The 16,397-nt window shown below is 47.2% G+C and overlaps 1 protein-coding gene across 4 annotated transcripts in view; it reads right to left on the bottom strand.

Moving 5' to 3' along the window:
- Window positions 1–16,397, bottom strand: part of MGAT4B (alpha-1,3-mannosyl-glycoprotein 4-beta-N-acetylglucosaminyltransferase B) — a 1,380,432-nt gene that overhangs the window by 627,029 nt on the left and 737,006 nt on the right. For all 4 annotated transcript variants that reach the window (XM_069654102.1, XM_069654101.1, XM_069654099.1 and 1 more), the window contains one exon: window positions 1,805–1,880. In XM_069654102.1, coding sequence (XP_069510203.1) covers window positions 1,805–1,880 — 76 coding nt within the window. The remainder of the gene's footprint in view (window positions 1–1,804; window positions 1,881–16,397) is intronic.

Here is a 16,397-nt window from a genome sequence, read left to right as displayed (position 1 = left end):
AACAGACTTCGCCCCAAGTGCCTGCGTGTCTGGAAAAGAAAGAAGTATATACATAGCTCTCAACTCACCCGCTTTTGGCGGGTGTCACCCGCCTTGAAAGCTGATGAATCACCCGCCAAACTCCTCATACGCCCATTCACTTCTATGGGCCTCTCACCCGCCAAAAAGAAAATCGGGTGTTTTCACCCGCCTTCGTGACAAAAAAGGTTGGGAGCTATGTATATATGGGAAGCGGAAGTATGCATTATCTAATAAGAGTAATCAGTCCTCACTCCCCCCCCCCCCACCACTCACCCTATTGCAAGGCCGAAGCCGGGTCTAGACCAAAGCCAGTCTTCGAATCAAAGGTCTCATCTAAAAGTTAACTGAACTGCAATCGTCGAAATAAGCTATAGTTAATGAACTCTGAAAAGTAGCAGCGCTACAGACTCCCCCGTAAAAAGTCCGACCAAGATGGTGGAAAAAAACAATCTGAGGGACCTCGATGCATGAGGGATCATGGGTACAATAGACATCACACCAGGGATATTATCACAAACACGCCCAATCAACGTCCCTTTTTGAGCTTCGAACACATATGCCATACTCTGCATCTACCACTAGATGTCAGTATATGCAAAGCATATGATTCTAAAAAGATCCACAAGCCTCAGAAACTATGTACATTTTCTGATTCCAACCCCTCCTCCCTTCCACTAGGGCCCCAGTGCTCAGATGACTACAGGGACCAATCCTGACATGTCTTTTCCCCAGGGGCTAAATTACACAGATGAAAGGTTTTGAAAAACCTTCTAAATTCCTCCCCTTTTCCAGCACAGTTTTGCTTGCAATCTCAGATGGCAATGTTTTCCTGGTGAATTTCTTCCTCTGCTGTTGAGTTTTGCTGCCAATTCGGTTTGGGGAGGATTTCTGTGTCTCTCCTGTTCCCCCTCATTATCTCCTCACTCAAAGTCCATTCTCCGTTGCCCCACCATTCGCCCGGGATTCGGAGGTCGGGTGTTAGGTATCCCATTTCTGTTTGGCAGGAAAAATTCCCATCCATTCCATGTCTGTTCTCGATTCCATTCTGCTGGCTCCAGTCCCAGTTTTCTTGGTTGCTTCCGGCACATTCTAGGTTGTGCTTCTGAAACAAAAAATAGAACACTGGCCAGAAACAGTGCTGGAAGGCACCCGGCAACAGAGGGTGGCAATACAGGCATTAGCATTCATTGGACGTGAGGTAGAGTCCAGGGCTGTCACCCGAGTCCCCCGCCCAACTACCCCACCCACTCCCATCTGCGCTGGGAAAGGCTAGCTCTGTCAGGTGGTGTCCTGGGTGCCCCCTGACAGAGTCTGAACTGTGACCCTGTCACAAACTTCACTTGACTAATCCGGGGTGCATTTCCAGAACCCCAGTCACTTCCGCCACTCCACTCCCCAGTCTGCTCGCATCCCCTCCCCAATCCACCCATCCTCAGTTACACCTTGCTTCCTGCTACACTGGCTCGACCCATCCTGTTCCCTTTTGCAGACCATCCATCTGTGAAAGGACACTTCACACTAGAGTGCATGGTAACCTCCCATTTCCAAAATAAATGGCGCGCACCCTTTTAACAGCTAGGTTGAGGAACCTTGGCATTTTGGGGAAGCTATTACCTGCCAAAGTTCCTTTCAGTGGTCATTATGTACATAGAATGATGCCCACTGTTTGCAATGCAAATCCACCATTTTCAACAATTTCTAAGTCAGACAGAACCACGAGAAAACTGCTCTTTGTAACAAACAAGGCCTAGGAAAATTAAAAGGACTGCCCATCTAGACTTACCTGTACATAGTAGGTGCCCTTAGACTGAGCGTACATCATCAAAAAGCAATAATCTAAGTTCTGCTTTGTTCTCCACCTGAAAAACATGCAACACAATTGTTATGTTAATGCAGCTTATGTTTCACAAGTGCACCCACACCCTGTTCAAGGGACAATTTATTCTTGCAAAATTGATTAGTCGAGACGGCTAAATAAAAATATTTTTATTAGCAATTCAACATACATGATTAGCACATTTGTATATCCTTACTTTATATCAGGGCCAATGCAAGACTTCTGCCCCCCTTTACGGCAGCAGGAAGCCTAGGGGCCTTGTAGGCTTGTTTCGCCGCTAATGAGGATGCCTGTTGGACACGTGACCAACACTGCCCCCTTGCAAATTCAACAGGGCTTCCCACTAGTGCCGCTCAAATAGTTAACACACACTTATCTATCGGCAGAGCATTTAAATGGCAAGCTTCTTATTAGTGGTGGTTCACTGATGAACCATTGTTTCTGACAAGTGTTCACTTTACCTTCACATGATATTAAGTAGCAAGCATGATTCTGTCAAACAATGACTACAAGGTGGTGACCTTCTCATATAATACGTTTTATTGGGTGTCTAGGTCTTAAAGGTACATTTCCCAAACTCACAGGTTGCTTTTTTAGCTCCACATTACTTTGCATTCTTGTAATTTTCCAACAATGGGTAAATAAAGTTATAACCATATTATTTGTTCCCAACATATTGCTATATGGATCTATTTATTTGTCAGCTTGGATGATGATGATTTTTTTATTGGTTAAGTTTCAAAACATCTTGTGAAAAACCTGTAGGTATCTCCCTGGCTAAACCCCGGGGATCAGTCATCCAGGTGGCCAGGACATGGTCATCGCTATTGGATCCAGTTCCTGGGGGGTCACCTAGATGAGGGGTCCTCAGGTAGTAGAAGTGGGACACCGACTGGTGAGACATGGTATCCACCTTCCTTCTACACTTTTTCCCCATTCTCTCACCCAGGTAAAACACTGCCCACATCCCCTTTTCTGACACAAATACTTTTCCAAAACATGAAAGACAACAGATTAAATCTAAAGCCGTTTACTTGACATGTCCCAATACAAGGGTCAGGCAAAGTCATTCAATAAACCAGAATAACACACACCTGACAGCCCTTTCCCTTCCCCAGAGGGATAAAAGGTGGAGCCAGATAGCACAGTACGAGCAAGGCAGACCGCACAATGAGACAGCTATCCAGGGCAGGCAGTTCAAGAGGAAGAGAAAGAAGGTGAATATCGAGAGGTTGACAACGAGAGACACGACCTTGCCCTTTTCGACGCAGACCTGCGAAACCTCCGCAGAGGGAATCGTAAGACCAAGGACAATAGCCCAAGTGTGCTGCAACAGATGTCAACGGTACATAGAGCGTCAGCGCTGATAAGCGGGAGCAAGGGAAACTCCTGCTACCGTGGTACCGGCATTGACTCCAGTTATGAGGAAAGCCAAGCGATTCATCACAGCCGGTGAGGTGAGGGGAGAGCCGATAAGAGCCGGGCTGTAGTGAATGAAAGTCACAAAGTGGCAAATTGAACCAAGTTCAAAGAACTGTAAAAGTACGCGGACCCTTCACAAATCGAATCTCAAAATTACAGTCCCTTCTCCAAATGGTCTTTGGGTGAGGACCTCAGCCCTGGTTCTCCCTCGTTTGGGCTCAGACCCTTCAAAACAGTTCCTACCAATAACGGGCCTTCAGTGGTTTTGCCTCCTGGTTCTGAGGGCCTAATAGGTTCGTAAGAATCAAAACAAATTTCTATCAACAAGGTTTCTTCTCTGTATTCGGGTGATAGTTCTCTACCCCTGGGTCGCTCTCTTCTGGGCGCAGACCCTTCTTCAATCTCAGCCTCCCCCCACCGGGTTCACTATGGCTTCTTAGGGTGATTGTCTTTCAACCCTTGGGTCCCCCTCTTTTTGGGCTATGTTGCGCTTTATCAATCCCACTGCTGTGGATAAAAACAGTTTTTCCCCATTTATTAACATTGTTTTCATCTGGGACACCCAATAATAGTATCTTCTGGTCAAGTGATATAGTGCGGTCAATGATCTCAGACAGTTTGCCACTGCATTTGCTCCAAAAGGTTCTGATTTGAGGGCATTGCCACAGGGTGTGCATAAAAGGTACCCTCTCCCTCCCGGCAACATAGGCAATTTGGATCTGTTGCACGTTTACAGCCATAGAGTGCAATCCTAGGTTAATAAATGTGGTGAAGAATCTGGAGTTGAATCAAGCAAAGTCTGGAGGAGATTGCAATTTCTCTTGGGTGCATTAGCACCTGTACCCAGTCCTCTGGTTCAATAACACTAATGTCTGTCACCCATTTAGCTTTAAGTTTGGTCTTTTCTGGGGTGACAAAGGCTGTTATGGCATTGTATAGGATGGAAGGGACTCTGGTAGGGATGTGTTCTATGAAGAGGTTACATTCCAGGGGTGTGCACTCGGGAATGTTTGTGCCCGTTGGGAGGTGTTTTTCCAGGGCGTGGGTTAGGTGCATATAGTGATATTGTTCGGTATTGGAGAGTCAGAATTTCTTTTGAGTCTCAAATGGGGCTTCGACACCCTCGTCGAGGATGTCTCGTACTCTGGTGATCCCTGCAAGCACCCACCTTGACCATGCTGCGAGTTTTCCTGGTTCGTCAAGATTGCCATTATGCCAAGGGGTTGCATCATGGTCACTTTGTTCCCCCAACTAATAAAGATGTGTGCTTGTCTCCAGACCGCAGCAATGTGTGCTGTCATTGTTTGTGCGAGAGGCCTGGTAGATCACGTGGAGTGGTTCAGTATGGTGGATGTCACTCAGTTCCACCCTGATATGTGGGAGCTCCCGGTCGCCATGAAGTAGGTCATTGACCACAGCCATTTGACTTGCCCAGTAATAGGTTTGAAGGTGTGGCACTCCTATACCCCCCTCCCAGACCGACCTTTGTAGTGTAGTTAAAGCAATGCAGGGTGGTCCTCCACCCCATATGAGTTTCCTTAGGATACCTTCAACTCGAACAAATTCAGGATCGGGAATCTTGAATGGAGTGTTTTGTAAAACATACAGGAATTGCATCAGTGCCATCTTAAAGAGTGCAGCCCTGCCCATCAATGTCAGGAGGAGGAGCCTCCAGTGCCGAACATCATTTTCGAAGCGTTCAGTTAGCAGGTGTAGATTATGGGACAGTCCCTAGGTAACTGAAGCGTCCCCGTTCCACCCGGTATGGACAGTTTTGGGGAATTGCGTGTTCCCTGCCTTACACCGGGAAGAAAATCGATTCCCCCCAATTGACGCTGAACTTGCCGAAGCGTGCCTGCATCTGTGTTACTATCGGGCAAGCTCGGGTCGGATCACCCAAGTAGAGTAAAAGGTCATCGGCATAGAGGGATACACTATCCTCACTGCCCTCTGGCCATCTGAACCCCGTCCACGTGTTGACTTGTCAGAGCCATAAGGGGAATGACTCGATTGCCAGTGCAAATAGGAGGGGGGGGACAGAGGACACCCCTGTCGCGTTCCTCTGACGAATTGAAAAGATCTAGAGGGCCAGCCATTCACCTTCACCTCCGCATGTGGAGCCTCGTATAGTAGTTAGACCCAGCCCAAAAAGCTCTCGCCAAACCCTAAGCGTCTCATTGTTTCCCAAAGGCTTCCCCATATTACCGAAACAAATGCTTTTTCAAAATCGATTGTCAGTCATACTAGTGGTGTATCAAGTATAGGGGCCCGCTTCATTAGTAGCTGGAGCCGTCATGTGTTCATTCTTGTTGATTTGTCTGGCATGAAGCCACATTGATCAGGGTGAACAAGGGAGGAAATAACCGTTTGCAATCTATTGGCTAGAAGCTTAGCGAGAATTTTGGCTTCTACGTTCATCAATGATATAAGCCGGTATGAAACGCATAGTTCGGGGGGGTTGGCCCAGTTTGGGAATAACCACAATAGTGGCTTTACGTAAATCTGGAGGGCGGGTACCTTGCTCTTTAGCTTGAAGGAACATCTTGTGAAGGGGGGCTGCCATCTCGTCACCACCTAGTTTTTTCCATGTCTCAACCGGAAATCCATTGGTACCTCACGTTTTCCCAGATTGTAGCTGGGCAATGGCTTTGGCTATTTCGGTTTCGGTAAGATTGCGTTCGAGTTGTGCCCTCTGTTGCTCGGACAGACATGGGAGTGTAACACCATCCAAGGAGGACAGGTCCACCGGGGATGTCGGACTGCGATAAAGAGCAGCATAGAAGTCAGCAAATGTCTCTGCCATCTCGTGATCCGTCCGTATGAGTCCATTCCGTTCGTCTACAATCTCTCTAATACGTCGATGTTCCTCATCCCTTCTCTACAGCCAGGGCAACATCTTGCCTGCTTTATCACCGTATTCATAGATCCGGGCCATCGATTCATTATGTGCGCGTTTGGCATTGTCTAGCATAATATTACGGAGACACTCTCTACCCTTTAGAAGGGATCAGTGTGTTTCTGGGGCAGTATCAAGAATATATTTATCTTCCCATTCCTCTACCTCCTTTTCAGCTTCCATCACTTTCTGTAAATGTTCTCTTTTTTTGTTAGATGTCCAGGAGATATTTCTCCCCTAAGCAACGTCTTATAAGCTTCCCATACCATCACAGGGCTATCAACCGCTGTAGAGTTAATTTCAAAATATTAATTCGTTTTTTCTGAGATATAGTCAACAAGTTCAGGAAAGCCCAGATAATTGTTTAAGCGCCATGTCTTAGGGGGAGTATACTTGTTCATGCGCATCTCCATCACCAAAGGTGAGTGATCCGAGATGCCTCAGTGGAGTAGTTCTGCAGCGGTTACTCTATATGGGTCTATGGCTGGAAGAAGAAAATAATCCAATCTGGAGAGGGAGGCGTGAGCTCCCGAGTGGACTGAATAGCCGCGATCCATAGGGTGGAGTTCTCGCCACACATCTCGGAAGCCTAGTGCTGTTGTAAATGTAGCTAGTTTTGTGGGGGTGTTCGGGCTGCGGCCACAGATGTGAGTACGGTAGAGGTTATTGCACAATACATCGTTAAAGTCCCCCCCAGGAGCCACATGTCTGATTGATATTTTGCTATCAGAGCGGTCATCCCATCCAGAAGTTCACCTCCGAGCCCCGGTGGGCAATATATTGCAATGGTCAGTGTCTAGCCCCAGAGTGTGCCTTGCAGTATCACAAGCCAGCCCCTAGGGTCTTGCTCTACTGGGAGTAGTGTGAACGTAGCGTGAACGGGAGACGCTTGAGTACTAGTACTAGAATTAAGACACCTCACGACCCCATGGTGTACTCGGCATGAAATGCGGTCAATAGTTTGTCCTGCGAAAGAGGGTGCAGGTTGATCCCGCTAGGTGTGTTTCGGTGATGAGGGCCATGTCGAGGGGAGTGCCTGTTCAGAAACTGAGTGACAAGATGTCTCTTGATTCCGGAGCCCATTCCGTTCACATTCCAGGAAAGCAGCTTAAGGGATTTACAGCGATCAATGGGTGTTAGCCGAGCTTGAGTATGTGCCATGTGTAGTTTATGGTACCCAGGTTATAAGAGCTGTTAAGATTGAATGTGCGAGTTGCGTGTGATTTGTCTGGGTTAGCCACACGAACCTATAGTGACTCTGAAACAAAGTTAAATACGTAACAACTTGACCCATCCCATCCCCATACTCCGCCCCAACGTGAAGTATCCGTCGCCCAAACATCACTGACCGCCAAGAACTAGGACGTCAGCACAAACCTAATAACAAACTATCCCACTCAATAATCACTGCCCAATACTTCCAGGGGTCTTGGGCAGTGTCTGGGTATCGGGCACAGTTCACTGTTAAATGCAGCCGTGCCAGATTCATAAGAAGATAAAGGAGAAAAGAAGAGGAGAGGGAGGTCGGGGGGTGGAGGGGCTTAGAAAGGTTCGCTAATTGAAGGGAGAAAAGGAAACCGGGAATGGAGAAGAGAGGAAGGGAAAAAGAGAGAGAGGGGGGGTTTTTCTCAGGAACCAACTTGCAAGCCAACTCCATATCGGTTCTGTGGCGTCACAGTGGTGAGTTAAAGGGGGTGTGGTATTCGTCCATCATCCTTGTATCGTCAAAAGCATCCCATAACCTGTTGGCATAGTCCGGTTCACAGGCCGCCATTTCGGGGGTCATCAACTTGTACCGGTTCATTCCCCTTCGGTGATGGTATGTGTCTTTCTGGGGAGGCTCTTTCGGTCTGGCAGTGGAATCTCCTGCTGATCCTTCTCGACTCTGGTCACCAGTCACCGTCTAGGTGCCGTTCCGCCCAGTCCCAGGCCTCTCGAGGATCCGTGAAGGGTACTGTAGAGCCGTTATGGTAAATTTGCAATTGAGCTGGGAACAATAGTCCATATTTAACGTTCACGGTGTGCAATCGCCTCTTCAATTGTTCGAAAAATTGCCTAGTTCTTTCTACCTCCCGGGTATAATCTGGGAAGGAGATCCGGGAGCCGTTGTATGTGATTTCCCCTTTTGTATGGGCCATCTGGAGCACTGCGTCTCTATCCCTATAGTTTAGGAGCCTGACTATCACGGTTCTGGGTGGAGCACCTGGGGTGGGCCTCCCTGTTGCCATGCGATGAGCCCTCTCCACCGAGAAAAACTTCGAGAAAGAATGCGGGTGAAGATGTCAGCCAGCCATTGTTCCAGGAAGAGCTCCATGCTCAGACCCTCCCGTTTTTTTCAGGAAGGCCAGGGATGCGCAAATTGTTGTGGCGCAGTCTCCCATCTCCATTGTCGACTCAGGCTTCTACGGTCTTCAGACGGCCATCACCTGTGAGAGTTGCTGGTTGGCCTCTCGGAGTCCGTCCTCTGTTGCGGAGATGCGTTGTTCAGCATCTCCAGGTCTCACTGACCTGTAGATTGGGTTCCGTGGTCTTTCCCTCGCACTGGTCTCCACAGGGTGGGGGGGTGGTGGCCCCACCAGTAACCACGGTCATCTAGTGGTGATGTCCTGGGCACCACCCGGCCCGTCCCAGCCACCTGTGCCTTCAGCTGCCGCGATCCCACACCTTCTTGTATGCCACTATGTCCACCTGCCATGTTGAGTCGGCCGTAGATGGTTGGAGCGTGTTTACAGGTCACCCTGTGTGTTTTCTGCCCACTAGGAGACAGTCAGCGGCTCACGAGAGAGCACCCTTTACCCCAAAGGGTTTCATTGAGTGTGTTGCCAGCGGGGTTGAAGACCAGTTTGTGAAGGGGGTGGGGGTTTCCGAACACTGTGCCGCAGTGGAAACAGTTCTTCTGCGCCCCCGCTCCCTGTCACCCGGCTCCCGCGCTGCTGCCCTCCGGTATCACGTGTCCTCTGCCCGGGTCAAAATCCCCCAGGGGGCCTTGGTGGTTGCCCCAGCGCTGCACTGCCTGCTGATGCGGCAAGCACCCCAGCACGGAAAAGCTCTTACCATGCGGTGCCAAGGAGTGGACGCTGGTTCCCAGACGCGGTATGTAATCGTTGCCGACCCCTATCCGGGAGTCGGCTTCCCAGGCACCCAGATATGCTGCTCAGTTGCCAAGCGGGATACGTACTATGTACGTTGGAGCGGGCCACTCCGCTCCAGAGGTTGCCCGTGGCCTCAGTGAAGTAAGCTGAGCAGTCAGTGGCAGGCGGGCATTTAAGAGTTTATCCCACGTTGGGCAGTGGGCTGTGTTCCAACACCATTATCTCTCGCATGCGCCGTGTGCCAACATTCATTTCTTCCCCTGCCCCCGATTAGCCAGAATATGTTCAAACATTAGGTCTGCCATTTTAGTGAATTTCTGCTGCGGATAAAGGATGTTTTATCAGGATTCTGATGGTGTTCACGGGAGCTCTTGAAAACTCACGTCCACATGGTTCTCGAGCTAGCCACGCCTCACCAAATCCAGGCAATTATGAAAACTCAGCAGGCAACCGGCAAAGTATTTATAATTGCTCTGACTTTCATTTTACGCTCTGTGCTTCCCTGGGCTTGGGTAGCACCGAAAACATAAAATGAAAGGCAGCCTCCTCTCCATGTTCAGGTCTGATCTGGCTGCAGTAAGCAAAAGCTCCCAGTAGGGGGCCTTTGCTGCTTGATTAGTGCCGCCAGGGCAGAGCTTAACATGGACAGAGGAGGCAGCTTGAAATGACAAAATGGATGCTCCCATGTAAACACTTTGAGCCTCGTTTGCTCAAAAGTTTACATCAGAACTTTCTTTAAAAAAATGTTTAATATATGTTTTTGATTATTGCCCATCTTTTAAGCAAATAATATTTTTGAGCGCACTATTCCTTTAATTTAAAAAAGACTGGCCTACACTTCGCGTGCTTGGTCCAGGCTATAGAACCTGCTAATAGATGGGTTAACCACAATCTTAGCTTTTGGTGCAGTCATTGAATTACGATGGTGTCCAAATAGTAACATGTACAATACCCATGGTAACACATACCATGGCACCGCAGCTTTGCATGAGCAATTCAGACTTTCACATGCACACAGACCTCAGACTTACATGTGCACACTTAGCCTTTCATATGCAGCGTAGCTTTTCAGGCGGACACACTATATAGACTTTCATGTGCATGCACACCAAAAATGCCCATGTGCACACTCAAGTCTTTCAAATCCTTTTAGATGCATGCACACAATAGCCTTCTGCATACGCACATCAAAGCCTATCATATTTAAGACCATTGCAGTCTGAGTGGAATATAGAGCTCAGCTAAGTTGGGTAACGAAGACAGGGGAATTAGAAGACAATTGATTTAGGAAGCAAGATGTGTGAGAAATAGATTAAAGAGCATCTCAGAAGAGACGAGGGGAGAACGGCAAGAGATAGTTATAGGGTATAGTGGATACATGAGAGAAAAGTGAACAAAAAAGGGGTAGACCATCAATAAAGGGTGCAAAAGTAAGCAATGAAATAGAAAAATGCTGGGGAACGCTGGAAGGAAATACAGATCAGAGAAAAGGGCTAATTCATTTAGTACCATCCTGACTTCCTCCCAATATTTACAGTGGAAGACAGGCAATCTCCCACACAGTCCCCCTTATCTGCAGTTTCCATCAGCTGAAGTGCTAATTAAAAGTAAACATTGGGGTCAGCCTGGATCTCTGCTTTCTTTTCTATAGGGCTGTACTGTCCTGGAGCTTGGTGCAAAGAATAATAAACATGCTCATCTTCTCTGAAATTACATTGCAGTTAGTGCAACATGATTTATAAAATGAAAAACAATTATGGTCTAGTGAATTGCAATGTGATACTGGTTATTTTTCCCTTGGCATTAACTCCCTGTTGCCAAGGAGGAGATAGCTTGTCCTTTTAGGCACTTTGTTTTGTGCGATCCCTGCACAGCAGGGATCGCACAAAACTGTAATCCAACCCCTGGACTATGTGAGGGGGAGGTCCCTCCTCACGGCCCGGGGGTTGGATTACCTTCAGTTTCAGGTCAGCGTGCGTAATGCACGCCGACATGAAACAAAGTAAATTCATTGTGGCAGCCATTTCCGGCTGCCGCGGTGAATAGGGAATGTAAGAGCCCTTCTCCCTCGATCTCTAGCTTTATTGAAAGCCAGAGAACGAGGGAGGTGTCGTTGGAAAGGGGAAGAGACTCCCATTTCCAACGACACCTTTTGTGAAAGCACTGCTAGTCGCCGATTGGGCGCAGAGCGCTCGATCCGCGGCCAGCAATGTCACTAGACCACCAGGTCCCCCCACTCCCCAAGGTCCCAAAGCATGGGGCCACACCTATGGAGACCACTGGGGGCAGATAGGTGATCATCTCCCCCCAGGGAAGGGGTTACCAAAAAAAAAAATGAAAAAAAGAAAAAAAGAAATAAAATGAAATAGAAACTGAGATTTGGGTGGTCCACTAGCCACCAGATATTTTTTTCCATGAAAGAGGGGTGGCCCTCTCCCCCCCATCCTAAGTGGAAGGGGGGCACCCCTTGTAGCCCTCTATGTGGGCAGATTGCTGCCCCTATCGGCACCCAGGGAGGACTACATGAGGTACCCCCATCCATTCGGGGGGTCGGGGGGGAGAAGAGGGCCACCAGCAAAGGATGGGGCAGCAGGTTAGGGCCCCCCTGGGACAGATGGGAGACCATCTGCCCCTAGGGATGGTCCCAAACAAAAAACAAATCCATGGTTGGTTTTGGGGGAGTGCCACCCAACCTAGACCACCAGGGAATTTTTTTAATGGAAAGGGGGGGTGGCCCTCTCCCCACCCTACCCAAAATGGAGTGGGGGCCATCTCATGCAGCCCAACCTGGGGGCAGATATCTGCCCCTAGGAAGGGACATCTGACCCCAGGGAGGGCTGCATGAGATGCCCCCCCTTATCTTCCCCCAGGGAGGGCTGCATGAGATGCCCCACCCTCCATTTGGAGGCACCCCTAAAATGCATCTTACCATTTTCAATTTTTGTTTTTGTTTACCAACTTCCCTTGAGGCAGATGGGAACATTAGTGTGCCAAAGCCTACTGCCCCATACATTGGGGGGCCCGTCCCACATTTTGTGGTGGCCCTCTTCCCCCGACCCCAGATGGGGGAGGGGGGGCTCATGCAGTCCTTCCTAGGAGCCCCAGGGAGGGCTGCATGAGATGCCTCCTGCATTTCAGGGGTTCTGGGTAATAATTTCTGGGCCGCTTTGCGCAAGTCAGACCTCTGTGGATTCCCAAAGGTGTCCTCTTTACGGACATGCGTGGGGGTTCCCCGTTTTCCTTGGTGGCTTCGACACGCTAGGCCCAAATCTGTAAATTGTCTGCATGAGCAAAATTCCAGAAAATCTGCTGTGCCAAAAGGCTTGGGGTTACCAGTGTTTTAGGCTTCTCCCTTTGCAGCCAGGTAGGTGCACCCACACATGTGAGGTACCGTTTTCGTTGGGACACCTGTGGGAACGCGGGACGGTAGGCCATGTGGTGTTGATGGCGTGTTTCGGTGGCTGAGCAGAGTGGAATGTGCGAAAATTGTGTCTTTTCGGCCACATTTCGGACTTTGCCGGGGGTTCTGGGTAATAAATTCTGGGCTGATTGGCGCAGGTCAGACCTCTGTGGATTCCCACGGGTGTCCTCTTTTCGGAAATGCATGGGGTTCCCCGTTTTCCTTGGTGGCTTCGACACCTTAGGCCCAAATCTATAGGCTGTCCGCATGAGCAAAATTCCTGAAAATCTGTTGTGCCGAAAGACTTGGGGTTACAAGTGTTTTCGGCTTCTCCCTTTGCAACCAGGTAGGTGGCACCCACACATGTGAGGTACCATTTTGTCGGGACACCTGTGGGAACGCGGTAAACTATGACATTTGTTGTGTTTGCGAGGTTTCCATAACGTTTCAACCCATTTGCTGCTGCCCTTTGTCACACAACCCTTTCATTTCCCAAATGTGACCTAAATGTAGTCACTGCTTTAGGCCCTATACACTTCTGTAACCTGGACAAGCACCCTTCAAAAGGTTTGCCTGTGCTCTTTCAAAAAATGTATGCTTGCTCTTCCTCACCAGATTTGTTTTCCTTATTTACACATGCCAAGTACGTCTGTTTAGGCCATACACATAAAACTCCTGTGTACCATGGCTCCGTTTATGGCTTGTTTTGTGAAACATTACAAAAAATGTGTGATTTCCTAACTGGAAGAGTTGGGGGAATGTAGCGGAGCATTGTTTTTCTCAAAATTCACAGAAGCCATTGCCGTACCGGTCCAACCATGTCCACCCCATATATTTTTTTTCTGTCATTTTCCAGATTTTTCCCCAAACTCTGGAATTTTTCCCCTACATAGTTGTTGCCTGACCTGCACAAGTCACCCCTTCCTAAACTTGGAATTTTGTCTACTTTTCAGAAATGTATGCCTTTCTGTCTTCCCATTTAGCTGTCCTACCCTTTTCTTCCATTCCGTCTACGCATGTTCAATTGGGAAAAAAAAAGCCTAAATCGCCTACCTCTCACAAAACAGTTGATAACCATATCAAAATAAGTCTTTCGTTTCCAATCAACCTGTTCCTGAAAGCCAGGAAAATGGGGAATTCAGCACAGCAAACCATTTATTCCTAGCTCTTACAAGGAAAAAACCACAGGCTTCTTTGTACATCATTTTATTGGCATTTTTTGAAGAAAATCCAACTTTTTCACCCTTTTTGGTTATTTTCTCTCACCCCCCTACAGCAAAATAGGATTCCTGGGTGGCGTTACGACCGCCTACATGTGGGAAAAAAAGGGGACAAATTTGGCAGCAATATCTCTTGTACCAAAAACATTACAAGGGATTGAAGGGTGACATACCGAAATCACCAAAAAAGGCCTTGGCACGGGGGGCAAGGGGGTGATAACACATGGCAGTTAAGGGGTTAAAAGAAGGCTGTTTGAATACATTTTTTTTTTACTTTCTGGCAGGGGGGCAAACACGGATATTTAGACCTTTTTTATTGTATATTGTTTATTACAAACCTTTTACATTCTTAAAATCTATACACAATCATTAACAAGCAATGTACACAAATCTTCAAAACACGTGAAATTCCATTATTTCCACTAAAACCTTAACTGAAACTAAAAAGAAAATATTTCACTGATCTTCACTTTACCACACCAATTAAAAGGGTCGTGGGACTACCCTTCAGCATATATTGCCAAAAATATTCACTATTTAAGCTTTCAACCTCATGTACAAATCTACTGAAAAAATACCCCCTTATTTCCTGCAGCTTATAATAAGAAATCACCACGTTTTAATGTGTCAAGTGGATTTCCCACAGAACCGACAAATTGCACTTTCCTGTTGACCTCTAATAAATAAAATGTTCACAGTTAATATCAAATTAGACCAAATTCTCATACAAATTTCTCTACAGCGCCTGTCTGGACTCTGTTTCAAGTAATTCATGAGTACTACCCATTTTTTTTGCCTCCGTACTCATCTCTTTAAATAGTTTATATTTACTCCTCTCATCACAGGTCCCAATACAATCCAGGATTTTCCTTTTAGCCTGAACCGGATTAGTCAGTAACATGTCCAATGACAAATACTGCCCCATGAGAAATTGAAATTTTTCTTTGAAACTCAGAACGGTTCCCCCCACAGTTTGTCCATCTGACCCCCCAATGAGTGCATACAATGTATTATATTCTCCCAGAGCTAACTTCCTGTATAGCAACAAGATCTTCATGTGTATCAGGACTACTAATGAATTAAGCCCCCGTTCAAATCTCAGCATGGTTATAGGCACACAATTTGGGAGGGACAATACTTTCCTCCAGATCCAGCCCGCTAGCTTACCCAACTCCAGTTTCTGGTAGAAAAGAAACTTCTAAACCATATAACATCGAAGGGATAACTTTGCTTGTGTAGTACTGTACCAAAGGCAGAACTGTGAAGCGACAATATTTTTTCCCCACTATAGAACAATTGTCCTGCAAATTGTCTACCTTTAGCCCATAATGCGTTCTTACCCATCTTGTATTCCATTGGTCTAAATAACCCAAATCCACGGTATTTAACTGGATGAGTTGATTCTCCACTTGAACTTTTCTGATGTTTCTTACCCCTATAGCACAGGATACTTGATTTATTTGTGTTCACCATTAAGCTGTTAAGTTTTACGTATTCTTGAAAACAAGACAAAAGTCTCTGAAGTCCAATTGGTGTCTTGGCTATAAGAAGAACGTCGTCCGCATAGGCCACCCAGAAACAAGGTTCCCCACTTATCCTTGGTGGGAAAAAATGAAGCTTCCTCCAGATACTCACCCAAATCTGAGAGATAAGTTAAAGAGGCAGGGGGCCAGTACGCACCCCTGAATCAATCCTCCAGCTAATTTGATAGGTTTTGTCGCATTACCATAGTACTCAGCCTCACTTTTACAACAGTATCGCTATGTAGCAATATCAATATGTCCAGAATATGATTCGGTAAGCCCCACCTGGGTAGTTTGGCCCAGTTCTATCCACTTTATCGAACGCAAGGCTCAGGTCCACACTGGCTACATAAATAGGGTCCTTTCCCTCCACACAAGCCTGGTCAATTAAAGACTGGATTAGCAAGTCACTAGCGTCTGTTCCACTTGCCCTCCTAAATCCTGTATGAAAACAGGATAATCGTTCTGTCTCTATACTCCAGTCCTCTTTGCTCTTCAGGACGCATCTAGCAAAAATGTTGCTCTCAGTAGAGCAATTTGATGGTAACCCGAGGGCTCTGACAGACTCCCCTTCTTGGGGATAGGGACTATTTTAGAGGTATAAATCTGACGTAACCCACATTTTACAGATCCACCAGAGCGCTTGGGGACCAATTCCTTTGGTGACGGTGCGCTATTACCATAACATGTTACTGAGCGCTTCCCACTCGGATAACAGCTGTTCAAATACCAATTTAGAGTTAAAGGTGTTAACCCAACAGGTTGAATCCCCTTTGTCTGGAAATTCACTCCCGTCTCAATTCACTGTAGACAATGCCCTAAGGTTCTGAATCTCTGAAAAAATCAGAACATTACTTCTATTCAGACACAATGAGTGACCTTGTCCCAAAGTATGTGTTGGCATCCTATGATGACCTTTCCTCCTGCTCTGCCCGGACTTCTGATCCCTTATCATGGGAGTGTCCAAAGCAGAACTGTTAGAATGT

The sequence above is a fragment of the Ambystoma mexicanum genome, chromosome 3q, assembly GCF_040938575.1.
Source record: "Ambystoma mexicanum isolate Mex_15411 chromosome 3q, UKY_AmexF1_1, whole genome shotgun sequence".
Lineage (NCBI taxonomy): Eukaryota > Metazoa > Chordata > Amphibia > Caudata > Ambystomatidae > Ambystoma > Ambystoma mexicanum.
The sequence above is the reverse complement of the archived record's forward strand: the minus strand, read 5'-3'. Positions and strand labels throughout refer to the sequence as shown.